The 27,252-nt window shown below is 35.7% G+C and overlaps 1 protein-coding gene across 6 annotated transcripts in view; it reads left to right on the plus strand.

Annotated features, from left to right (window-relative positions):
* The window catches only part of Trps1 (transcriptional repressor GATA binding 1), a 239,394-nt gene extending 216,115 nt beyond the window's left edge, over nucleotides 1–23,279 (plus strand). For all 6 annotated transcript variants that reach the window (XM_013357335.4, XM_078016767.1, XM_078016769.1 and 3 more), the window contains 2 exons: nucleotides 13,488–13,610; nucleotides 16,704–23,279. In XM_013357335.4, coding sequence (XP_013212789.2) covers nucleotides 13,488–13,610; nucleotides 16,704–17,765 — 1,185 coding nt within the window. In that variant the 3' untranslated portion in view covers nucleotides 17,766–23,279. The remainder of the gene's footprint in view (nucleotides 1–13,487; nucleotides 13,611–16,703) is intronic.
* Nucleotides 23,280–27,252: the final 3,973 nt, after the last annotated feature.

The raw sequence follows: 27,252 nt of genomic DNA on the forward strand, positions 1-27,252 counted from the left end.
TCCTGTATATATATGCAATTTAATTAACTAAAATCTTAAATGATAGGTAGAAAAGAATGCCATTTAACTTTCTCTTCACAGAATACACCACTTTTTTGAGCATGTCCTATCTTCAAAAAATTTTAACCTTACAAAATTCTTTATGAAATGCTTCCTGCTGTTTTCTTAAATTTCACTGATTCATTAATTCTTCTGTTACATTTTTTAAATCATTTTTTATCTTAGGGATATTTTGTCTTCTAAGATATAATAACCCCTTAGGAAAGAAGCATAACTTCAGGATTTTTAAGTTGATATTTTAAAATATAAAACCATCAATCCTAGATTTTTTAAGTATATTAAATTAGAAGACATTGAACCCACATTTTTTGAAAAGCAAATTTGTGTGTATATACATATACATATTTGAAGTGTATGTTGTATGTTTCTATATTAAGTTGTGAGGGGGAGCAAAAAAGAAACTATCAGATTCCAAATGGAACAAAATTTGTGAGTATGAATTTTAAACTAGCCCCTAAAATTAATTCTTGTGCAAAGTTGTTAAGTCTGGACTTATAGAAGTCTAAATGAATCAACTTTTATATATAATCTATTAATTAAATATTCATTGCTATGCAATCTGTGTGTCTATATTGTATGACAGTAGAAAACTATCTGCAACTAGAAATGAGTAATATTATATGCATGAGGGGATATGATCTACAAAGCATTCCATTATGTTTCAGAAAATTCCCAAAGGCACTCATTCTTTGCCTAAATTTTGACTTCATTTTTGGGTGAGAAATTTGTATCTTTGATAGACTCACCAATCTTATGAAAGTGAATAAATCAACAAAGATGGACTTATGCATTGAGTTCCTTCAAGATCTTTTGGAACTCCTTCTAAAAAGAGAGACTAGGAGTGAAAAAGAAAGCAGTTTTTATATATTTTGAAATATGTACCAATATATTAAACATTTATAAAATAGTCAATTATATAAGGAAGTCTTAGGTCACTGTTAATACTTTTTTATGTCATGAAAATAAATATAAATGAATTTTGAGTCCCTTTATGTAAGGTTTTGCATAATATAGAGTGTCAACATGTGCTTATGGAGATTAAGCTTTGTTCAAAAGCTTATTCAACTATTTAATATCTCTCGAAATATTTAAAATCTTCCTAAATTAAGAGTGAAAAGGAATGTAGTGCTCATTAATACATATCAAGCATGGCATTCATTATTCTCTCATACATGTTATGTTTATGATAATTATGAATGTGAATTAAGAGCTAGAACGTAATAATAAAAATAAATTGATAATAAACATGAATTTCAAGTTATCACTGTCTAATTTTGTGCCTGTTAAAGTAAATCACCATTAACCTGACATAGAAGACACACTTCTGGGTAGTCCATTACTGTTTTCAGACTTATACAAATTATGTTATTAATTATTAAATATTTTGTAGGTTAATTATATCTATTCTCAACTTCAGGAAATTTATGGAATTTCTTAAGACCATCATGGATAATTTAGCTTCACTTTAAAAATGTGATATTATTTTAATGAAAATTAAAGTAGCTTGTGGCATCTCACTACAGTGTGCTTGAAAGTGTTTCAGTGGATTCATTATAGGAGGGTCTTTATGTTATAACCATGTAACACATATACATACAGCCAAATGCACACACCAACATATGCAATTTTTGCAAATTGTTCAGAAGCTTAAGGAAACATGGCCCATACCTTTCTCTTCTCATAGAATACACAGGCTGAATATGGTCCTGAATTTATTTTCTTTTGCATCTCACAAAAGTGAAACTGTTTTCAGTTGTACAGAAAGTTACTGTAACGATTACAGCCATTTATATTGCATGAATAAAGCTACCCTTAATCTTTTTTCACAGCACGTTTACATGTGCCCACATGTACATACACATATTATAAAGGAAGGACTGTTTATTGAAATCATCAGTATCTCTTCTGATAGAATTCAATTCAATTAAGTTGTTGTTAAATTAAATGTGTACCATGTTCAATGCACAGATAGTACAAAGATTAAAATAGATCCTTCCTTCAGAGTCTCCCAGTCACCTGGGAATGAAACTGCATAATTGGAATGCAGCACTCTCTTTTATACCTAAAAAGAAAGTAGATCTATTTGGTGATTTGAGACAATTTGATATATGAAAAGCTGAGGCAAAATTGACATTCTGATGTTCTAGAAACTTAAGCTTCCACACTAACAAGCAAAGTACCTCTTCTGATGAAGAATAGTTTTGATATATATTAGGAACATGGAATAACAGAGGGTAAATCATAACTGAGCAATTTCTAGTTTTTTAAATTATTATATCTTTCATGTGTTTTAAATTTCTGCTTCTCTGTTCATCTTCTTTTCAAATATTATTTTTTTTAAGAGTTTGGTAATGTTTTTTTCTTTTGTTTAATTCCCATTACTTCACAATAGGGAGGAGCGCTGTTTCTTTAGAGTAGGTCACTTTGAAAACTTAATCGTGGGTAATTTCTTGCAATAATTTATTTACAACTTTGGCAGAGACTGTGAACAGATTAATAATGTTCATCTAGGGAGAAAAAAATAATGCAACAGTCAAAGAATATAAACCTGAGGGGGGGGGGGAATAAAGTTTTTGAAAAGTTGCTGTGTTCTACTTTCAGAGTCCCTCTCTTGAAATAAAATCTCACGCAGCCAGAGTTTTGTGTCTCCATTCCTGCTGCCAGGTCTTAGTGTTGGCTTCCTGATACTCTGCTGGATGTACAAAATGTCAAAGCACGGGATGATTTTTAACTGTTCCTTTTGGTACGGATGACTGAGGGGGAAGTCTTGAGAGTGCTGGATGCCATGAGGTAGTTCTTGCTTTGGTATGTGATATAGTGTGATTAACAAACTCCAGATCACAAAGACCCGGGTGCAAGGGAGCCTATTGAGTGCAGTTCTCTATCCAAGACAGTGTGCTACCTTGAGCTAACATGGAGGCATTGAAGGGAAAATATATCTCAAAACAAAGACAATCCTTGCTTTCTTCTTGAGCAGCTGCAGCCAGTCCCACTAATGGACGTGCAAAAGCAGAAACTGGCAGCATAAGGTATGTGTTCGTTTTTACAGATGGTACTGCAGACAAGTTGGTAATTGAAAAGGAAGTCGTGTACGTGAGCTATTTGACGGGGGGAATAGCCTATTACAGGACTTTCCTTTGTAATTGACTGGGTGAGTTATTGAAGAAGCAGTTTTCCCATGAAAGATTTCAGTTATTACAAAATTACATCATTATTGTTAAGGAAATTCCAAGTAGTCTTTTAAAAATCGTGTTATTAAAACTTTAAAAATCAGCTTCGATTTCCCTGTCTGCACAGTACCTCTATAATAAAATTATCTGCTCATGTTCCATTTTTTTACCTATCACAGTCACAGACCTCTTATTAAAGATAATCTTCCATTTGAACAACACAACACAACCACTGGGCACTTATTTCAGTGCATTGCAAGAATGTCTTTAAATACCTAGCAATTTTATGCAATTTGAGGAAATACAAAATTAAATTAAATGTGATAATATGTTAAAATAATTTATAGATTCAAAAACTAAATGAAATCAGGTTCACTTCCATAGTTTATTAACCCACTTGTATATTTAAAAGTTATAGATAATGAAATGGTATAAGCACTATTAATAGAATAGTCCATCAAATTTTTTGTCCCATTTAAACTGTATTTGGTGTCAGGTCTCTTTGTTGGCACATTTGAAGGTTTTTACTATCACTTTTAGTGTTTTGAATCTCTCTGTTTTTAACCTGTATTCCCATAAGTTTTTCTTGTTTTGATGGAAACAATCAGTAGTTACCTTTTTTTTTTTTTTTTGGCTGAGAAGACAAAATACTGTTTTTACATCCAACCTGTGCCATGTCCTCTAGATTTAAGATCCTGTTAAGAAGTGCTTAAGAATTAAGAATATTTGTGTCTTTGCTGTGTCTCACCCAAGAAAAATAGAAACATGAACACCACAGGCACATAAGGAACATAAACTCATGTATACAATGGGGAGTGTTTAAGGGGAAATAACTTTTTATTCTACCTGAATCTTGAGAAATTTGGTAAAAATAAACCTTATCTTTTATAATTGGCAGTATTTGATCCAAGTAATGATGATACCAAATGTTGCAGAAGGTCTCTGCCTGGAGATATATATAATCCGTGTCGTGAATTGGTACATGAACACTTGTGTTTACAGAACACACCAAAACCCCACCACCATTATCCTGCCCATCTCTAGCCAAGTTGCTGCAAGAGCAGAGATCATAGTTCACAGTGGCCTTCCCATGTGACAGGCACTCCAAGGGGATCTAAGTGGTGTCACCAACTTCTTGTAAAAGTAACACAGACCTACCTTCCTCCCCCCCTTCTTTCTTTCTTTCCCTCCCTCTCTCCCTGCTCCCCTCCCTTTTCTTTTACACAGCAGGATCAAAACACATGAGCTGCACACCGCCTACCCCCATTCCCCACCTCTGCTCTCCATCAGCCAAATGCTCCATTCCTCTAGCTATGACTGTGTCTGTCACTCTCAGAGGAGCTTGCTACCATATCTGATCAAGGATGAGTCATTTCTTTCTGTTACCTTAAAACTTGCATAATTTCAATCAGCTGTTATAGGGTGACTTGAAGAGATAAGAGTTCTTCAAAGCCAGGCTATGGTGAAATATTTTTGATAAAAATTCCCCAGTCTCCTCCTGAGTGATAAGACCTGAAAAATGGCAAAGAACTGTGGCTCTGAAGTGAAGGAGGCCTGGGTTTGTATCTTAGCTCTATTATTTGGCAGTTGGAAATGTTACTAAGCCTCAGTTTTCTAGTCCTTAGTGGAAGGAATAAAAATAATAATACTTGCCTCTTAGGATGGTTTTGAGGACATCAGATAATTAGACTAAGCCTGTACATTACATTATCTGGCATATATTAAATTTTCAATGGTAATTATTAAAGAAGAGATGAAAAGTCAAATAAGAGAATTGGACCAGATGATTGGTTCAGAAATGCTTTGTGGAATGTGATCTTAGAGACTTGAATGGGTTTTGTTGTTGTTGTTGTTGTTTACTTGTTTGAGTTTTTAAAAACTCTCTTCTTAACAGATATATAAAACCAAAAAAATTTACATATTAATGAGGTATCATGTACTGTTTGATGCATGTGTTCATTGCTTAGTGTTTAAATCAGGTTCCAGATATATATTTTGATGCTAGATAAATAATAAAAACTACTTTCAGTCTTTTATCTCATCAATAAAAGAAAAATAAGAATACCTAATTATTTGCTTTAAATCTAAACCTGGATAGTATACATCAGGAGCTTTTAAACTTGGGATCCAGGAGACTCTTCCAAATGAATTTATGACTCCCAATACTATTTGGAAATATTAAGGAAACATTGAGATGTACGTAACTGCACTGAGGACAGTAACACTTTATGGGCCAATTGTTATTTGTGAACTAACAAAAAAAATGTTTTTAATTATTTGTTTCTTTCAAAAAAAATCATGATCATCTTTAACTATAACTATTATAAAAGCAACTCTATATAGTTCATAAAATAACCATTTGTTTCTCTGATTAAATGCTTAGAAACTGAGAACTATGGACTCTAGGCTTTTTCTAGGATATGTCTATCACTGAGATCTTTATTTTTCATAATGTGAAATATTCTCATAATAAATGTGTTTGTTAAATGTATTGTATAAATGAAATATGCAGTAGATTTGTTAAAAGAATTTTTCAAAACTTCAAGCCAAAATTTGCTTAAGAGGTGCTAAAATTGCCTAATAGTGCCTCCAAAACTCCTTCTATTACATTTTTTTCCCCTGTCCAGTGTCAGATTTTGGCACTGGCATAGAAGAAAATGTCCCTGTGGAACAACTTTTCAGCCATTGTTGTAGCTGAAGGAAAGGTGAAAACAGATACATGGTGGCAGAAATAGAAGCAGTGAGAGACTTGAGTAGTTCTTTTGACAATAATGACTTTCACGTGGAATGAAAAAAGACAGTGCAGACATAAATTTTCAACCATATTTTTAGCTGTCCAAATGTGTACTTGCTGTAAAGGCAGCACATTATTCCAGAAATGGCATGGGTTAGAACTCTGAAGATCTGGCTTTTTCCAGATCTGATTCTGTTATGCAATTTGTGTATGACATTGGATGTTTGATTTGCTCCTTTACAAAATAGAGGGTGAGTCAAAGAAGGGAGACCTCAGACCTGTGTGAGAGGTTTTATATCTGTGTGGCTAATTTCCTGAGTCATCAGATTTGAAGAATCTCTATGAATAATCTAAATTGTGGGCTATGCATTGGGGAATTTTGTTTTTCTGCTCTCTCACTTCAGGAGTCACCAGTTGCATATCAGAAGAGATGCAGTTAATGTGTTTTGCACCCGAGCATTGCCATGATACATTGGGCAACTCTGCATGGCGAGGTGTCAGTGGGATGAGGCTGAGGCACATTCGTACCTGGGCCCAATGTAGGATTGCTAGGGTATATATTGCCTCATGTCCTGAGCAGGAGTTGTTCCATCACTCCTAGCCAGAGATGTTAGTTGAGTTGACACTGTTCTCCATTCTCATTGCTGATGTGTTAAGGAAGTGAGTTAAATAAGCCAGGTAAACAGGTTTTATTTCCAAGCTCTGAGATAGGTGATTATAAGATGAGGTTTTGGCTGAACCGTATGGAGTCCCTTCTGTTTCCTGGCAAGAAATCTGAGGGCAAAGAGGGTTGTTTTAAAGCAGGCATAGACTTGTTGTACAGCTCATTTCAACTGATTCTTCACAATTTTATTTGGAACAAAAGTCAGCCGAGATATTGGTATCTATTGCTTTCTCTTTGCTCTGGCTAAACTAATGATCAGCCCGTGCTTCTGGTAAAATTCTGCCTGTTAATCTAAAGCTGTTCACTGCAAGCCACCATCTAATTTTTTTGTTTGTTTGTTTGTTTCATTTATTTATTTATTTATTTATTTATTTATTATTGTTGGTCGTTCAAAACATTACATAGTTCTTAATACATCATATTTCACAGTTTGATTCAAGCGGGTTATGAACTCCCAACTTTACCCCGTATACAGATTGCTGTATCACATCAGTTACCCTTCCATTGATTGACATATTGCCTTTCTAGTGTCTGATGTATTCTGCTGTCTGTCCTATTCTCTACTATCCCCCCTCCCCTCCCCTCCCCTCCCCTTTTCTCTCTCTACCCCTTCTACTGTAAATCATTTCTTCCATTTGTATTATCTTGTCTTACCCCTCCTTTTCTCTTATATATCATTTTGTATAACCCTGAGGATCGCCTTTAAGTCATTCTAGTTGCCACATTCTATGTATTCTGTAGCATCCTCTATAGTCAATATAGCCTGTGGGGAAAAGCAGGTAAAGGATGTGGCCTTTTGTGTCTCATCATGGTGAAGTAATAGTAATAAGGACTAATTTAATATTCATCATTTATTCAACAGCTATTGACTGTGTATTATATAGCTGACAGTCGAAAACACATTATTTAACTCATGTCAGCTCTCTTGCTAATAGTTAGTAGGGCAATGATGTTGATAGGACATTATTACTAATGGGACAGTAAACAAATGTTAATTTGTTTCTGAAAGGACTAGATGATTATACTTTTTTATAAAGAAGCATAGAGAGTGAATCAACCGCTAGTAAGATAACTTTCAGCCTTTTAATGAGATTTGTTCACGGTGAATACTTTGGTTTCTTCAGCAGAATTTCCATGTAATTTACATGCCTTAAACGATCAATGTTCATAAACAATCTCAGTTTGTATCATTTGATGTTTTTAGATTCCACTGGGCACTCTGCAAGATTTCAGACCATGGAAAACTCTGTAGACTGCTATGACCCCCACTTCCAGCACAGTACCAGGCACATGGTGGACACTCAGTAACTATTCCCAGAACTGAATTGAATTAAATTTACCACTAAAATTTTATTACTGCAAAATTGTACCAGAAGGTTCTATCGTAGCCATCTGTGCATTTCCCTAAAATGAAATTTGCAAAGAATTCTAGATATAATCAAATAAACACAGAAAATATTTAAAGAGTTAAAAATATTTGAGGTACATCCAGACTAACAGCACATATATCAAATTTCAGATTGATTTGATTTAAAATGGCAAAGATATAAAACCATAAAAAATGTGAGTAAATACTCTGCCTATCAAGGCTTATTATGTAATTACATGGTCTCAGTATGGTTTTTATTCATAGAAAACTATTATAAAAGATCATTTTTGCACAAATTCCTTCACCAGTGGAGACTTATAATATCTTAGAAATGAATATCCATGTCTCTAAATGTTAAGCCACTTGAATAAATAATTCAATCAAATTTGCTATTTATTAATCAGATGAAATCAGTTCTTTGTTAATAATGAAATTTGAAAACCTTAAAATTTTTGCTTTTGGCTGATCTTCAAATAATAAAATAAGCCATAAAAACAGCTGAATCAATGTAAAACTTTTTTTTATCATTTTTTCTTTCCGTCATATCTGTACTTACCAACACATGTGCCAAGATTCAGTTCAGAATGATATAAAACTAAAGGAGGAATTAAGTCTCCTAAAAGCAAAACTTGGGTACTTTGGAGAAATAAAACTGCTATAATTATATCCATACAGTGGTTTGCTATTAAAAGACTAAAGATATTTTGTTTCTCTTTGTCTTACTTCTCATTTATTTATTTTTTTATTCCTTTATTTAGTAGGCCTAGGAACCAAACCCAAGACCTCACAGATGCTAGGCAAGCAGTCTACCACTGAACTACATCCCTAACCTTTTTAAAGAAGATTTCTATGTTGAGAGAGGGTCTTGCTAAGTTGCATAGGCTGGCCTTGAATTTGCAATTCTCATACCTCAGTCTCACCTACCTTATTTTATTTTAAATAGTTATTTAGTCCTTTATATTCTTGATATACTTCAGGGGAAAAAATTAGTTTGGATTTAAAGTGTACCTATATTAAAAGTTACATTCATCATTTTCTATTTCAAACTCTGGTATGTAGGATTGTCCAATTCATCACCTACATTGTTTTTGTAAAAATTTTGTGGTTATAATACGTTTGACATACAGAAAAGAAACATGTGATCTCAAGTCCTCTTAGTGATTATTGAAAAGTACCTGCTAGGCCAATCACTGGCTAGAAACTCCTTACTAATGGGTCCTACCATTACCCTTCCTTTGTCATAGGGAAATTACCAATCCACAAAAATAGTAGGGAGGCAACACATAAATTCAACCTAAACATTACTGATCAAACTACTGATATTTAAGGTTAAATTTAAAAATAATTATTTCCTTGAATTGAGTTTTTGTTTTTGCTTTTCTGTAGAAATTTACAGCTGAGCTGACTTTTCTGTAGGTTTGGGCTTTGGGGCATGTGTTTCTGTGCAACTCGCATCTCTTTGTTGAACTCACATAGAAGTAGAAAGTGTTGCTTAGAGGTCAGGGGCAGAGAATGCAACTGCTGCATGTGGCTTTCTTTCAGTCTGAGAGGAGATTTGTGCTAAGTACATTCCTCAGGAACACCAATTGGTGTTACCCATTAGCTACTTATTTCTTTCATTTCTCGCCAGTGCTGCCTATAGCCATAGGACTCATAATTCTCCACTCTCCTGCACAAGGTCACAGAGGTACAAATTATTACTATCTCTTACAAAGAGGTTGTAGAAAAAGAGGAACTTGTTAAATATACACATGCACATTTATAGCCATCAGGCATGTATGACTGTAACATGGATATAAAATATCACTGGAAATTTGTTCTGCCTGACCTAGGAATTCTGATACCTAGCAAGAACCTAGCATAAGCTATTTCTAAAAATAATAATAATAATAATAAGCTTATAATATAGGATTGGACAATGCATTTTCTTGATTTTTGTTTGTCACAACATCATCGACTGTCTCTGCCCAATTCCTGGTAAACTTTGTCAACCTGAGTGGAAGACATTTAGTCAGGATTTGTTAACAAAACAAAAAACAAAACTTCTCTTTCCCCAAAAGATAGGAGTAAATACTAATGATAGAAGTAATGATAAACAGTATTACTTTCAACTTTGTAATATTTATCCTCTTGAGACAGAGCACTGTTCTGGGTGTTAATTACTTAGAATTTTTGATGACTACTGGGAAACATGATTTCTGTACTTAAAAAGCTAGGCGGACAGAAAAATAATAAAATATTTTAAAACTCTGCTATGCCGGATATACTGAATGAATATGGTCTTTAGTGGTTTGCTTTTTCTTTAAGTCAAAGCTGTTTGTTTGTTTGTTTGCTTTTTAAGTGGGGTAGGGAGGCTTCCTTTGGCAGCCAACTGCCACTTTGCCCTTGCTTGGGCTCAAGATGTGCATAACTTCAGGGAGGTTCCTGTGTCTAGGCAGCTAACACTGTGCATGGTGCGACCAAGTCAGGCCTGTCACCTGTGCTGTGGTTGAGAGAGATGTGCTTCTGTGGTCATGCAGCCAAGGACACTGTCCACATCCCCCACTTTTCTGCTGCTTCCAGAAACTTCAGTGCACCAAAAATATGGTCCAAGACTTACCAAAGTGCTAAATTTGTTGACATGGGAGGTAACATTTTGTGTGTGAAATATTTCTCACCTACCTCCCACTCTCCACCCCCATGCAAGCAGTCTCCCATTGAATTTGAGGTGTGAACACCTAGATATTTCACTCTGACTCAACTTTCCATTCTCATATTTGAGAAGATAGGCACAAATGAAATACATTTGGCAATATCTAATTGTTTAGTTTATCCCAAATGTCAAAAATGAGGAGAAAAACAAAACTAACAAAGTGTGTTTGTCATATAAAAGAAGTCACAGTTGAATCCCCTTGACAAATAGCTAACTCGCTGGGTATTTACTACATCCCTGGAACTGTTTTAATTGCATCTGTTAATCTATGTAATACTCTGAGCTGTTCATACTGCAAAGATGACGGTGATTTCAGCACTGAGAGGTTAAATAATTTTGCCCAAAGTTGCACATAGAAAATGTCATAGACAGATTTTGAATAGAAGTAGTCCGACTCCTAAGCCTGATTATTAATGTCAAAGATATCCTGATTCTGAGTGACTTCAGTGCACCCCTAGTATACTGGAAATAAGATATGGTTTACCTAAAGTACAACAACCTTTATTGGACTGCTTTCAGCAAGATATGCCTGTGGAAACCAGTACTGTAATTTCAGGATTTTCCCTCTAACTAATGAAGGGCACTTTCTTTGCAAGAGAATTAAGCACCAAATTGTGCAAGGGTTGAAACGCTCACTGAAATCAGGATTACACCCACTTTGGCATGCTGTGTCAAGCAACCAGGGCATAAGGAAAGGAGAGCATGATGCAGTGAATGGTTCCACATTCAGGTTTGAGCCTCAGCCATATATGTGGGTTAGTTTCCAAATGGACATTTACATTGCCTTTATGTGGATCAAGTTGATGTCGATTTGCCAAATATGTTACTTAGATCTAAGAAAATGACAGGATAGCCCCAGGAAAGTTTCACAATTATAACCTAACTAGGCTCCCCAGCTTACTTTGGGTAAAGGGGGCCCCAGGATGTTTGATAACAGGACCTGTAATGGCTCATTGGTTTTCGGGAGGCGGTAGCCTCTGCTTTTGCAACAGTTCCCACTGGAAATCTGTGGACCTCTGACGCTCAATGTTCGATACTGCTGTTGATGAGATTTAGAAACTTGTGGTGTTTTCTTGGTTTTGACTTGGAATGGGGGGGTGTTGGGCAGTGGGAAAAGGAGAACTGGAGATTATCTTTGTGAAAATCAAGTTTTTATTACATCACCTAAAGTGGCACAACCTGCTACACTAATGAAACCATGTTCTTGGTTTAAAAGGGCAATTGTTAGCCTGACTTTGTGCTCACTAAAAACATTCCCCCAATCTTGTTAAGTTATTGCTCTCATTTCAGATTTTTATAGCTGTGCAGCTTACCAGCCCTCATTTCTTTACGTTTCATTCATTTTCCTTGTATTGATGATTAATGGAGGATGTCGAATGTTAGAGTGAGCAGGCATCAGCAATTGCAAGATCATAATTAGTTTAGCTGACGAGGGCCTCTGATAGCACTTGCATCTGGATGGAAAAATTACCCTATAGGGAACTGGCTGCTCACCAGGTCTTTTTAGTGATACATTGTGAAACACCCGATGAATCAAATGCCCTTTCAATGCCAAGAAAGTGTTCCAGTCTTGAAGCCAAAATTATGTCTGCAGAAAGCTTTCCATTTGAAATGTATCAGAGTACAATTATAACCATTGTATTTTCTTGGCAGGCGCTCCACTCTTCTACAGTATGGACTCGAGTTAAATAAATTGCCTAAATTTTATGAATCCCTGAATTTTTGACTTATAGCATTTGTAATATTTAATTTATAATAAAATTAGGTCCCAGCAAGACTTTTTCCACTCCTTATCTAACATGCATATTTTATCATTAAAGGCTTTGCTTCCTAGAGAAAGGAGAGCTGAGCCACAATTCAGGCTGGCTTTTTTGCAGCAAGAGAATTCCATTTCCTGCCGGTTCGTATTTGTGCCGACAAACACAGCCTGACTTTTGTTTAAATGAGAAGTTTAATGGAATCATTACTTGATAGCAAGAATGTAACCGGCAATACTAATTATCTACTTTTAAATATTCTTAGATTATTTTTGAATCTGGTGATTACAGAATTCAAGCCACTAAAATCAGTTTGTATTCGGAAATGCTTGTGATTTCCAAGTCTGAGTCAAATAAAATAAATAAATAGCCATTGAAGGGACAACACTGTCTAGCTTAAGCAGGCACCTCGTAAGGGCTCTCATTAGTAATACTGTACTTCTTGTTGGCAGAAGTCCCTCCTGGTCCACCCAGCTTTGGGGAATAGAGCATGTTTCTCTTTCAGATTTTATAATTGCAAAAGGAAAGACCAGAACTGAGTGTCTTATATTCTCTTAATACTTACGTTATACCAATGACATGCAAAAAGACACGAATTGGTTTAATTTTCAATGGTTTTCATGCTGCATTTATTCCAAGTTTGACTGTATTTTCAAGCTCAGGTAGCTTGTTCCAAAACATATTAACCATATTGCCATGTTCTGTCTTTATGGCTTTTGTTTTGACACTTTTAAAAGGTATATTTCAGCGTTCGGCATTTAGGCGTCATCATTAAAGGCACAAAACCCAAAGTTCAAAAAGTTAAAGCTGTTTCTGTGAAAAGCCTTTGGTGTTCCACACACCTCATCCATCACTGTAGGGTTAATTATAATGAAAATCAGTGGTGCCTATTAAACACAATTGAACCTGACCTCATTATGGGCACTGTGGTTTTATACTGTCATTGTTGCAAGTCTGAAGACAAAACTCCTGGGTTGATTTGGTCTAACTCCACTGATCATGTGACTCACCTCTGACCTTGGTTTTCTACCCCCATTTCAGAGGCGTAGAGGCTCGGGTGTTTTTTGTGCCAATTGCCTGACCACAAAGACCTCTCTCTGGCGAAAGAATGCAAATGGCGGATATGTATGCAACGCGTGTGGCCTCTACCAGAAGCTTCACTCGGTAAGAATTTGTCTCACTGTTGCAGGAAAAGCTTTATAAAGCAGAACTGGCCTGGTTGGTGGTATGGTAAGTCCCATTCCCTGGCTTGTGCAGCCTGCCCCCGCAGGGCTGTTTAATGCAGTCACTTTGAGTGCACATGTGATTTATGGTGAAAAGGGCTTAGATGTGATGGGGAGATACGTTTGAGATCATTAGTAATGCATTATGCTTCTTTTGATATAAAGAGGAAGATGATTGATTTCTGAGAACTTCACATAAGAGATAGACAAACTAACGGTTATCAGAATTTAGTGGGATTAGTTAGGTAGAAAGGAGAAACCTTAACAGTTTCAAAAATATACAAAAAGTTAAATAAATAAATAAATAAATAAAAGGGCTCTTCAGTGTTGACTATAAAATAGAGGACGGGGGACATATGCTTATTTCCCAGGTTGCCTTCGTAATTCTCCAGTGTCACCTTGGCTGCTTGGAAGCTGGAGGTCAGGTACTTTCAGAAGCACAGTTGTGAAATAGGACCAGAGAACGCCTTCTTGTCTGGGCTTCCAGGGTATTGGGTGAGGTATCTGAGCTTCTGATTAGCAGATACATTAGGGTACAAGTAATGTAAGGTACAAAAGTGCTTTGGGTTTTAAAATCTCCAGATACCTCTGGCTCACAGAGGTTCTTTGAATTAAATTTTCCCAGATTTTAGTTAGAATTCTGTAATATGATTTAAACTCGCAAATCCCTCATCTGTATATGCATTTGACTTCCTGAAGGATATTTTTATAGTTTAGAAAGTTTATCTGCTGACACGAACTGACTTCAAAGTAGGAATACCCCTTTTATTAAACAGAAATCTATTTCCCTGTGCCTTTTCCATTTTGCTTGGCATTTTACCATAGCTGTTAGCACAAGCCGGTGAGTAGATTACAGCTACAAGGAATACAGTTTTAGACAAAACATCCTCATAAATGGACCATTGGAAGCACCCTTGAAAAAAATGCATGCTGCCAACAATACTAATTGGTAGTAAACTGCAAAAACCTTAGTTGTCAGCATGTAGTTAGTACAAAGATTCCCCCACCCCACAGACACACCACCACATACCACCTTACTTTTTTTTTTAACCATTTAAACATTTCACCATTTAAACAGGGCAATAAGCTTCCATTTAATGAGTCCTGATGTTAATGATTTTAATTGAACTTCGGCCAATTATAGGCTAACAATTAATTAAATTACTGTTCTGCCAAGTTATGATAATTTAACCACTGCACTATAAACTAAACTGTTTTCAAAAAATTATTTTAATATTTGTCTCTCCAGAGGCAAGATGTTTTCAGTTTTGAGTTTTTTTAATGAACCATAAAATGAAAGATATAAAGGTTACTGCTCACACAAAATTGCCATTAAAATTTTGAAAGTTTTCAAAAGGAATGAAATTGTAAACTTCAGGTCTCTTTATTATATAGAGATTAAACTGCATATTTTTATAATATCTTGAGCCCTTTATAAACCTGAACTTTATGAACAAAATTTATGCACATGGCATATCTAAGCTATGTGCATTTTCATCCTGAAACTAGCAATTGAATTGTTAATAACAAGTGTGTTATCTTTCCTCTGGAACACCTTATCATAACAAATATTCCAAAAAAGATTTATAGTTATATTTTGTTTAATATGTAATAACACTCCCTGGCATTAAGGTACATCCTTTTTAGGAAGAATTCACAGATTATATATTACTTATATTCATCTTTTTGTAGACATTATTTTCTGTTTTCATTTTTTTAATCATTTGTTAACACCACTTGAATATCCTCCTAAATTTATAGCTGAAAAATGCATTAATTTATTAAACTTGATTTTACAAATCAAAGTTAGAGCTCTTAGTGCAGGTAAAGTTTTTATTATAGTATTATCCATGGATTTTTGTCATGTAATATAAACACCTGTTGAGCATGTACATAAATACTAATCATGTAATGTCTAAGCTGAATAAAATACTTAAGCTGAAAATGAAAGTCAGCATTCATTTTAAGTAGAGTAGAATGACAGATTGGATACTCCAACCAAGGCTACAAATGAATTTAGATTTTTTTCAACACAAAACTAATGCTTCACCTTTTTTTTTTTTACTTTACTGTTAACAAGTAAAACTTTCCATAGTGAATATATAGATATTAAAGTAAGAGAAATAAAAGTAAGAAGGGGGAAAGATTACTCTCATACAGCTTCAATTACCTGAAACCTTTTGTTACAATTCTGTCAGTTTGTCTTTGATTACTTTTGCTGTGAAATGAATATTTTGTATTCATGTTTGCAGTTCTTTAGAAAGATACATCTATTAGGGTAAACTGGCTTAGCAAAATAACACAGACTGGGTAGCTTAAACCAACAGAAATGTACCTTCTCACTGCTCTGGAGACTGGAATCCAAGGTGCCAGCATGGTTGGATCCTGGGGAGGGCTCTCCTCCTGACTTAGATAGGCACCTTTTTGCAGTGTAGAGGGATCTCTCTTTTCCTCTTCTGAGATCACAGTTCTGTTGGATTGGGGCCCTACCTTGATGACCTTATTCAGCCATAATTCTCTCTTAAATACCCAATCTCTAGACATTGAAGATTAGTGCTCCAGGATACAAATTTTTGCCAGGACACAACATAGCCCGTAGCAGTGCATAATTTTCCCACTGCAGTCATCAATACCTATCTCCCATGTTACTTTGTCAACATTGTAGCACACAATGCAAAAATTTTAAGATTTTTTTTAAAAAATCATATTTCATCAAATAAGTTTGTACACAATTTTATTACTGAATGATGCAACCCCCAAATCTATTAAGCTTGAAAAAGCTGCTTTTAAGTAGGTTAAAATTTTTGGTCCCCCTTGTAAAGATGGACATGATTTAATTAGCTAAAATAGTGTACTTTATTTATTTCCTCTGATCCTGCTTAGGGCAAAAGGAGGAGATTTAGTAAATCTGTAGCATAAAGCCTATCCTTGCTTTGAACTTAAGCATGGTTTTTATTTGTGAGGAATTTCGAATGCATTTGAATGTATTTTTTTTTAATGTTTTCCTTTTATGTATTTTGTGTGTTCTCTGCAGACTCCCAGGCCTTTAAACATCATTAAACAAAACAACGGTGAGCAGATTATTAGGAGAAGAACAAGAAAACGCCTTAACCCAGAGGCACTTCAGGCTGAGCAGCTCAACAAACAGCAGAGAGGTAGCAGTGAGGAGCAGGTCAATGGAAGCCCATTAGAGAGGAGGTCAGAGGATCATTTAACTGAAAGTCACCAGAGAGAAATTCCACTCCCCAGCCTAAGTAAATACGAAGCCCAGGGTTCATTGACTAAAAGCCATTCTGCTCAGCAGCCAGTCCTGGTCAGCCAAACTCTGGATATTCACAAAAGGATGCAACCTTTGCACATTCAGATAAAAAGTCCTCAGGAAAGTACTGGAGAACCAGGAAATAGTTCATCTGTATCTGAAGGGAAAGGAAGTTCTGAGAGAGGCAGTCCCATAGAAAAGTACATGAGACCTGCAAAACACCCAAATTACTCACCACCAGGCAGCCCCATTGAAAAGTACCAGTACCCACTTTTTGGACTTCCCTTTGTACATAATGACTTCCAGAGTGAAGCTGATTGGCTGCGGTTCTGGAGTAAATACAAGCTCTCTGTTCCTGGGAATCCGCACTACTTGAGTCATGTGCCTGGCCTACCAAATCCTTGCCAAAACTATGTGCCTTATCCCACCTTCAATCTGCCTCCTCATTTTTCAGCTGTTGGATCAGACAATGACATTCCTCTAGATTTGGCGATCAAGCATTCCAGACCTGGGCCAACTGCAAATGGTGCCTCCAAGGAGAAAACAAAGGCACCACCAAATGTAAAAAACGAAGGTCCCTTGAATGTAGTAAAAACAGAGAAAGTTGACAGAAGTACTCAAGATGAACTTTCAACAAAATGTGTGCACTGTGGCATTGTCTTTCTGGATGAAGTGATGTATGCTTTGCATATGAGTTGCCATGGTGACAGTGGACCTTTCCAGTGCAGCATATGCCAGCATCTTTGCACGGACAAATATGACTTCACAACACATATCCAGAGGGGCCTGCATAGAAACAATGCACAAATGGAAAAAAATGGAAAACCTAAAGAGTAAAACCTTAGCACTTAGCACAATTAAATAGAAATAGGTTTTCTTGATGGGAATTCAATAGCTTGTAATGTCTTATGAAGACCTATTAAAAAATAATACTTCATAGAGCCTGCCTTATCCAACATGAAATTCCCTTCTTTCATTATTCTTTCTTTTGATGAGTAGGTTACCAAGATTTAAAAGTGAGACAAATGGTTAGTGAGAAAGAATGGAAGATGGTAAGCAATCACTTTTAAAACCTAGTGAGTCAAAACCACCTTGACTGATGTGTACTGGTGAACCGATCCATACAACGTCCCACCAGACTATATTTATTATGTTTGTGAAGGGATTAAAAACTGTCTAGAATTTGAATGGGTTTACATATTATGATACTAAAGCAGTATTGGGCTGACCATTGGCCCGTTTGTTCAAAAACCCAGAAACTGTTCCCTAAATTTAAAAGTATTGTGAAATCCTAGGCAGATGAGGAGAATTTGAATCTCCAGGGCAGTAGAAGGAAAAGGACGCCCTCTCAAATCAGTCTCCCCTCATTGACCATGTTGCAGATTTGGACCTAGAAATGAGAACTGTGGTTAGGCTTGGTGAGAGAGCAGCAAGAAAGGTGACAGATGGTGGCACGATGTTTTGGGCCAGCCCTGCCTGTACATACACATGCACACCCTCCTTTGATATTTTTTGTCCTTTAGATGTTCAAATACTCAGTAGAACTTTTGTTTGCAGTTTAGGTTCATTTTGTCCAAATATATATCCATTTCAAAAAACAGTGTCCTCAGTGCTTATGTAGTAATTTTATTTCAGATATTTCTTTCTTGTTTATGATGAACCAGTTTGGATTTTTTTTTAAGTCTCCTGTTGATCACTAATCTCACTTGGCACATTATAACTAAAGGACTCCCCTCAAATCAAGAGATGGATACAAATGTCAGACCATGAGTTTAATTTGCTTAGAACACATGGTATTTTTCCACAAGGTAACCTGCTGTATTTATTTATTTTCTTTTGGTTAAATAGAATTTCCAAACTTTGTGGTCAGGCAGCGTCTAAGGTTACGTTACCACAGACTGACAGTTGGTATATGTACCAGTCATTACCCTTCATTAGATTTATACAGGTTTAGTTAAGTAGCATTAAATAGGATTCTTAGAAGTATGTCTTCATAGTACTTTTAATACTTAAGGCTTTGTAAAAACTATCCATGAAGGGAAGCTCCTCAGCATAACTGCTCAGGGAAATAGGGCTAAATAACTGAACATTAAATAATTGGTTAAAGGTGCTGTTAGTCGAGCCTCAATGCTTGCTACAAGGATGTATGTACAAGGACTGACTTTAATAATTTGCATTATATTGTCCCAACCAGTAGTTTATTTTTTGCCACGGAGATGTAGAAGATATTACAAGCTACTGGATGCACTGTCAGATTAACTTATTTCATTAAAGAAGTTGGGAGAACAAATAGGAAAAAAAAACTTATTTTTCTAGTAAATATTAATGTATTACATTTCAAATAATGGTGCCTGACATATTGAATAATTATTTTCTACAGTGTACGTATGCAACAAAGATATTCCATCATGCATTAGAGTCAGTTCTGGCTCTGCCTAGCTGTTTACATTTGCAAATGTAGCAAACAAGGTAATGAAGCAACTATTTCTATTGCAGTAGATATCTTTTTGTGTGTGTGTGTGTGCATTAAAGTTGTAAACGGTAACATGAAACAAATGAAAGTTCTTGATATAATGGTATGGAAACAAGAAGGAAATGAAAATATTTTTATGCCTACTTAGGAAAAAAAGGGTAGCACTATTCATTCCAAGTACTTTTTTTTTTTTTTTTTACTTTTTAAGCTCTTAACTCACATTGTTATGCTTAAGATGATAAACATATATCCTCTTTTTATTGCTTTGTCTATGTTTCAGATGAAACATTTCAGAAATTATTTTGATAAGTGTTGCTGAATCTGCAGCACTGGTGTGTTTATTGCATTCTGTAGTCGCATTTGCACTCCATTTTTACATTAACTCGCAGTTGCTTTGTATTGTTTTGTTTTGTTTGGGTTTGTTTCTTCCTCACAGTGCCGGGTCTTCGTTTCTTAAAGTTGGATGGCAGGTAGAGTTCAACCAGTTCGTGACTGTTGTAGTGAATGAAGCTAAAAGTATCTTTCTAATGTTGTGTTGTCATTTCCATTCTTGCATTTTTGTTTTCCTGTAAAAAAAAAAGAAAAAGAAAGAAAAAGAAAAAAAAAAGCGAGAGAAATCAGGACTAAGTCCTTTGCTTCAGTTTCATTGTTAAAGGGCCCTATTCTGATCTCACCTGTCCCTAGCTTAATATTCACATAAACTGAAATAAAGAGGTGGAATGAGGAGCTTTGACATTCAAATGATTTGACATAATTTATCTTTCTTAGGACATTTGATGAAAAAAAATCTCAAAAGTATGCAGGCAGATCTGAGAGGTGTCAAAGATCTGAAAAAGAGAGATTTCCCAAACAACAATATTTCATTTTCTTGGTAATAAGAATATTAAAATGCACTGTAGCAATCCTCGAGTGACATTATATGTTGACTGCTCAAATTAGTAAAATACCAGAAGTTTGGTTAACTTGGACAATGTTATAGGTATTATTTTTTTGGGGCAAATATAAAAACTCCCTAAGCAATTTCTCCAGTGTATCAGACACAAATAGGTTGTTTATTGTTGGCACGTAATAAGCCTTTGTTTTTCATTCAGTTGTGTTTTTTTTCTTTCTTTCCTCAGACAGACATAGTAGCAATGACTAGCATTGGAAAATACATATCACTGTTCTTGGAATATTTATGGTCAGTCTCCTTTCAGTAGAATACTCTTGGATAGCATTGACATGATAGATCTTATTCCATACTCCTTTATTATTAATTATTTTATTTTCACTTTTGCTTTCATTTTTATACATATTTTGGTGGAGAAGAGGTCGGGTTTTGGAAAACAAACAACAAAAGTTTATCATAACACTAAAAGAAGACTCCTTTATTTGTTGGACTTAAAGCCTTTGTTCCATCTCTCAAAATATATTATAAAAATGTTTTTTTAATATTTCTGAATAATTTTGTCATAAATGGTGAATGATTTTCAATGAGCTATTTAGGTACTGAAACTTTCTTTTTAAGGACTTTCAAAATCATTTAGGGATTTTTCCTCTTGGAAAGACTTTCCCTGTGATGAAAACTATAAGCCCCCTAAAGCTATATGCAATTTACCACCTGTAGGTCCTTTCCGATTGTCTATCTATATTCTAAACTGAGCTGTAGAACAAAGTTAAGGCCAGGACCAGCTCTTGCTTTTTCTCTCTTCCTGTTTTCTCTCTTTCCCTCATTATTGTCCCCCTCTACACACAAGGCTGTTTGGGATAGAAAAACCTTCTGGAGAGCCAGCCCACCTCGGAAGATTGTGGATTAAGAGAGACACTACAGGACTCTTAAGTAGAGAAAGGGATGGAGCTCTCAAGGCCAGCACGTTCTCTGGGGTTCAAAAGGCTAAGAGTGTGCCCAGTTATCTCTACATGACATATTGAGATGTTCTTTTTTTTTAAAAAAATCCATTTTTAAAGTAGTGATGTTCTGTTCTAAACTGTTCTCTTTTAGTAAAGGTAGATTTTAGAAAACAAGCATGGGGATTCTTTTCTAAGGTAATATTAATGAGAAGAAGAAAAAAAAAGTGATTATCTCTAAGAGCTCTTTGTTGAAGCCTGTGGTAGCACATTTTGTTTATGATTGATTGCACATGTGCACATAATCTATTATGATCCAATGCAAATGCAGCTCCAAAAATATTAAATGTATATATATTTTAAAATGCCTGAGGAAATATGTTTTTCTTAATAAACTGAAAAATATCAGTACTGCTATTAAAACAATTATTAGCCTCCTGCTGTGTGGCTGCAAAACATCATCAAGTGACCTGTCTTGAGACCTTTGAATTGCCTGCCTGTTTAGTTAATGAACATTAATGGCTTTCTAGAGGAGGAATATCTGCTGTCCAATGGTGGGAACACCAAATAAGGAAGCTGGTGGTGCTGCCTTTGTGTGGTACGCCAGCCTTTTGCCTAAAGTTTAGCTGAGTTCATGGCTCTGTTTTTGGGTTGAGGATCATGGCAAAAAGACTCCAGGCCTCTTTGGTGAGCAAGTAGGTGAGAGCTTGCTGACTGCTAGACACAGGGGGAAACTGAGGAATTGAAATGCAACCTGAATATGAAACTAAATACACTAACTAAAGGTAGGTCCTGTTAGGTGGATTCTGTCGGCAAGCAACTAACCATAGATGGAAAGAAGATGGAAAGCCACGCATCAGAATTGTGAAGGGCAGTGTTATTTTCCCAAAGAAAGACTTGGCCAAGGACAGAGGCTTGGCTGCTTTTCAAAGCACTTCCTTTTGGTCATCTGTGACTGATAATGGTGCAATTGTTTAGAAAGCCTCTCCAGTTATTTGCAGTAATCAGAACCTCTGGAAGATGCTAGGGCAGAAGTGTGTCAAGTCAGGGATGAAGAAAATGTGAAATTCAACCGTAATCCACACATGGAAACTGGATAATGTATGCTCATGTGTTTTTCTCTTGAAAGGCAAGGTAGAGCTGGTTACTCCGTCCTACACCAGAAGAAAGCAAGAGTAACTTACCATGGAAATAATGTTTAATCTTCTTCAGAGAAAATGGTCCTTCAGGACCCATAAGTCCCCAAACTGGATCCTGGTTTTACCCCTGATTATTTGTTCAACACATGAACTGCAACAAATCACTTTTTCTTTTTGTGCCTCAGGTTCCTCAGCTATAAAATGGAAAAGTATATGAATAATAATATTAATATTAATAATAATAATAATGGTAATGTAGTACTTGTTTGTAAAGCACTTTGAGACCCTTGGTTGAAAGGCACCACAGGAGTGTCAAGTAGTATTATTTGGCCAAGGGGGTACCTTAAGCTCTCAGTTCCCAAGGGCCAGGAAAGGTTGGGGTCATTTTTGTTAAAGATGAGCTGTAAATATCATAACTAGACAGCCTATAGTGTTGACTAGGAAGAGGCAAAACTATTATGAGGCTGATAAAACCATAGTTTCTTAATGGCTACCAACAAGGCAAATATCACAGTAACAAATGCCAAATTTCTTAGGGTCTGCTATTTGATGACAATATGGATAATCTGGGGGGAGGGATGGGTGGGAAACATCTCAAAATGCCAATGTAAAATTAACTTTCAGCAATATTCACCAGCAGAAAATGTCTTTCATATGGAATGATTTCATGTTGCTAAGAAAAAGAATTCAATTTGTAGTCCTGATTTGAATATTAGAATGTTGGCTATAATAGTTCTGTTCTTACAACACATGGAATTTTTCGTTTTATTTTATTTTGTTTTCATAGTGCATGTTCATTTCTACTCACAAACATGTTCTTGGTGTATTTCTTATGCAAACAATCTTCAGGCAGCAAAGATGTCTGTTACATCTAAACTTGAATAATAAAGTTTTACCACCAGTTATACATAACGGCGTTGGTATGGTTTATATGGATTTATATTATTCATCCATGTAGCAATAGGAAATACAGACCATTGTAACATACAGACAGGCTCTGATAAATTGAAATGGTGAAAATTCACCATTATTTAAAATATTGCTAGGACCGATAAAGCCTGGATTCTCTCAACTTGTTTTGTTTTTGCTTTACTTTTTTTTTCTTTTTTATCTTTCTTTAACCATAATCAATCCCTTATTGTGTACAAAAATTATACTAGCTCCATTAGAAAGAGTAACAATAAAATTGTGTTTATTTCAAAAACATTCATTGAGTATCAAGTATTGAGTGTTGAGTATTGGGTGATGATTGTGTTATAGTATGTAAAAGCCACTTATGAAGTTTAGCTGTGATTCAGTTCACTATACCCACATGAATATGATGTGAAGATTCTGATAAATTACCTCGAAAAGTCTACATTACCATATTAAATCTTCTGTTTGCTTAAAATGGAGTTAATCAGAGCAGGTCTCCTGAACAATGATTTTGAAAGAGCAAAGAAGCAGATGGAATCTAGATAAGGAAGGACATGGGAAGACTCACATGCTTTTAATCAGAAGGAAAGACAGAAGGACAGGACACACAGTGTGTTGATAATCATTTGCTTTAGGTGATGTTTTGAAAGTTCCAAGGTAATCAGTCTCTATCTTCTTGCCTGGTCTTCATCTCTTGTAATGATAAACCCAAATTAATGAACAAGCTCTCTTATTTTTCTCCCTCTTTTTTTCCCCTCGTCTCATGTTTTGAAAATAACAAAGTAGAGACTCTTCGAGGGGCTTTTTTTTCACAGCCGGAGGCTTTGCTCTTTAGAAAAGAGCAATAATAATGTGATTTCCTTATATAGAATTTCATTCTTCCATTAGGGTCTACTTTTCATAAAAAGCAGAATACAGTTTATTTTCGCCCAGAACCCCCCATTAAAAGAGGAACAAGCATGGAGCAATTAGCTACACAGTTGTATGAAGGGAGAGAACGAAATGCACCAGCACTGCCACCTCTTCCTCATCTCTTGCTCCCCCACATCTGTGAGGGTAGAATAGCGGGTCAGAAACTCTGTGCCCAAGAGGAGTAGGCAGGTAGCTTGCTGGGATGCAGCCACCAGGGTAAAGACTAGGAACTGGAGAGCTCGTTCCTGGGATGAAAGTTGTCTTTCCTCCACTCTAAGAATATTGCCAAGGGAGAATGTTAATTTGTGTTCCCAGATTTTCAGTTTTCAAGAAGAATTGGACAAAGGAAATTTCATGTGAAATTGCCTAATTTTTAAATGTCAGTAGCTGACTTTTTTTTTTAATACTTCAAGCCAAACAAAACACTTATTAAGAATTAATTCCACCCCTAAACTGCCAGAGTGACTCTTGGAGCTTGAACATCGTGAACTCTGAGAACTGGCAAAGATGAAACTGGGCAAAGGGTTGGGGTGGCTTCTCTTGGGCTTTGTCTCAGCTCCCAGAGCATCTGCAGCTCTACCTAGAAACCAAAAACAACTGCACTAAGGCACCTGCCTGACTCCAGACCAGATGTATTTGAGACACAAAACATTTGCACAGGGGAGGAAATAAACCCTATTTTTTAAACATACTGCAAATGACTTCATACTTTTGTTCTCTATCTTTACAACCCCAAGTGCAGTTATATGTGTTTGTGTGTTTTTAATGTTTCAGAACTTTTGTTTATTTTTATGTGGTGCTAAGGATTGAACCCAGTGCTTCACACGTGCTAGGCAAGGCGCTCTGCCACTGAGCTATAGCCCCAGCCCTGTGTTTGTGGGTTTTAAGAGACTGCTATGGACAAATTTACCCTTTCCTGGGCAAAGACATGTCAAAAACTATTAAAAAGCTGCTAAAAGTATATTACGTCCAGTAATGTTTCCAGGATACATGGGACAGCCCTATCCTTTCATATTTTAGAGTGAATAAAACAAGGACAGGAAAGCAGAGCATAATAGTAGATGAGGAAAGAGGGATATTTTTATGTCATACTTAGTTATAGAAATAAATTTCTTTAGACAGGAATAAATAATTTTATAGTAGGGCTGATTAATAGTTTCACATTATTTTCTGATGGTATTCTGGGTGTCAGAAATGTGAAAATAATCTTTAAAAAATGTTTTAGTATTTAGAGAAATTGTATTATTTGAGGTAACAGCAGATTCTCCCAACTTTCTGCATATTAACAAGTGGCAAATGTAAATCAACTTTTTTCTCCAGGTAAACAATAGAGCCTGGGCTAGCTATAAGAAGAAAAGTATATTAGAAATTGCTTAAATTTTTTTTTCACATGCCAAAGATTTATGTATAATTCTGCCCCATTATGTTTACTTTGTGTAGTTAGTTGAGAATATAACTTCTCATTTTCTTAATTGTGTTTTTTGAAAAGGTAGCATGCACTTTTGTTATGCTATTAAAGAACAGTATAGGAAGTATAGTATTCTTAGTTTCTCTTAATAACAACTTACATATTCCTAAAGATGAACCTCCCCCCACCAAGAAAAAAAAATGGCAGGTTTCTGCTATGATTTTCTTGTGAAGATGGGTGATTTTTGAGTTAACTTTATTGAGTACTGATTTTGGTCTCAGAACTGTGAAAGGGCAGCCACAGAAGACAAAAGGGAGTGAAAATTTGGTGCGTAGTCTTCACGCTTCCACAGAGTGTGATTGATTATGTTATCAGGTTGCTTTGCTGTAAGTCATTTTTCATTTGGGGGTATTTTCTGAAGCTTTAGCTGTTGCATTTAATTTCATTATACATTTTAGTACTCTTGAGAACAAATATCTTACCATCATCTTAATAAAATTTTATTGAAATTTTGGGAGAAACATCTATTATCCCCACTGTGACTTTTAGAAATGAGATATCATATTTAGTAGAAAGGGTTTGATTTTTTGATAACAGTTGCAGTAACTCCCAAAAATACTCAAGAAGCAGTGTCTTAACATTAGATAGCTAATAAAGTCAAAATCAAAACTTGGAACACTTAAGCCAAGCCACCCTCAATGACACACGGTTTTTGAGAGTGAAATTGCTTTATTTTTTTTCCTGCTTTGCATTGCTCCCTTAAATGGTAACCTTGATCTCACACTTCTAACATGCATACAAACATTAAATTAAGGCGAGTCACCTCATAGTCAATGACGAATGATTACCGTAATTGAAAAACACAATTTGAGTAGATTGTCTGGTATTCTTACAGTATATACTGATGAAGGCAATTGAGACTTTAGTATTCTCAAATGCAGTGGAAAATCTTTTTTTTTTTCCCCCTGAATTGATGCCAGCTGGTCCTGAGTTCCCTGATAGTCTTATATTTAAAGGCTGCATGTTAGCCATAACTGTGGTAAAAGTTGTCTGCAGCCTAAGGATAGTGAAGCCATTCTCACTGGATGCCTTTGTGGTGTGGGCCATTTAATTCACTCTCAAAACACTTGTTATCTTACTAACCACTTAACTTCAAAAGGAAATGGGTGGCCATTTGCTTTTGGAGGCATTGGATTTTATTTATTTATTTTTCAGAGCTGGGAATTGAACTCAGGCCTCAGGCATGCTAGGCAAGCACTCTTATCACTGAGGTACATTGCCATCCCAACATTAGATTCTTGATGATGGACTATTTTCCTGGGCATTTTAAATATTATTTTGTTTATTATAAATACAACTTCCAGAAGTATGCCCTTTAATTCAATTTGGTGGTTTTACCACCCTCACAGTCTTCAAGTGGATAATCAAGATCAAGTTTAAAGATGAACATGTCCTTTGGGTCAGATCCATCCCTTACTCTGCCCCCCTCACTCTGCTCAACAAAATGTGCTCAAGGAAGGAACCCACTGGAACTTTCTCCTCTGGACCTTCCTGCCCCAAACCAAGTTAACCTTAAAGACAAACTCTAAAATGTTTTATAATTAATAAGAACTATTCTTTCCAAGACAAACACTAATAATACGAAGCTCT

Source organism: Ictidomys tridecemlineatus, chromosome 7, assembly GCF_052094955.1.
Source record: "Ictidomys tridecemlineatus isolate mIctTri1 chromosome 7, mIctTri1.hap1, whole genome shotgun sequence".
NCBI classification, from domain to species: Eukaryota; Metazoa; Chordata; class Mammalia; order Rodentia; family Sciuridae; genus Ictidomys; species Ictidomys tridecemlineatus.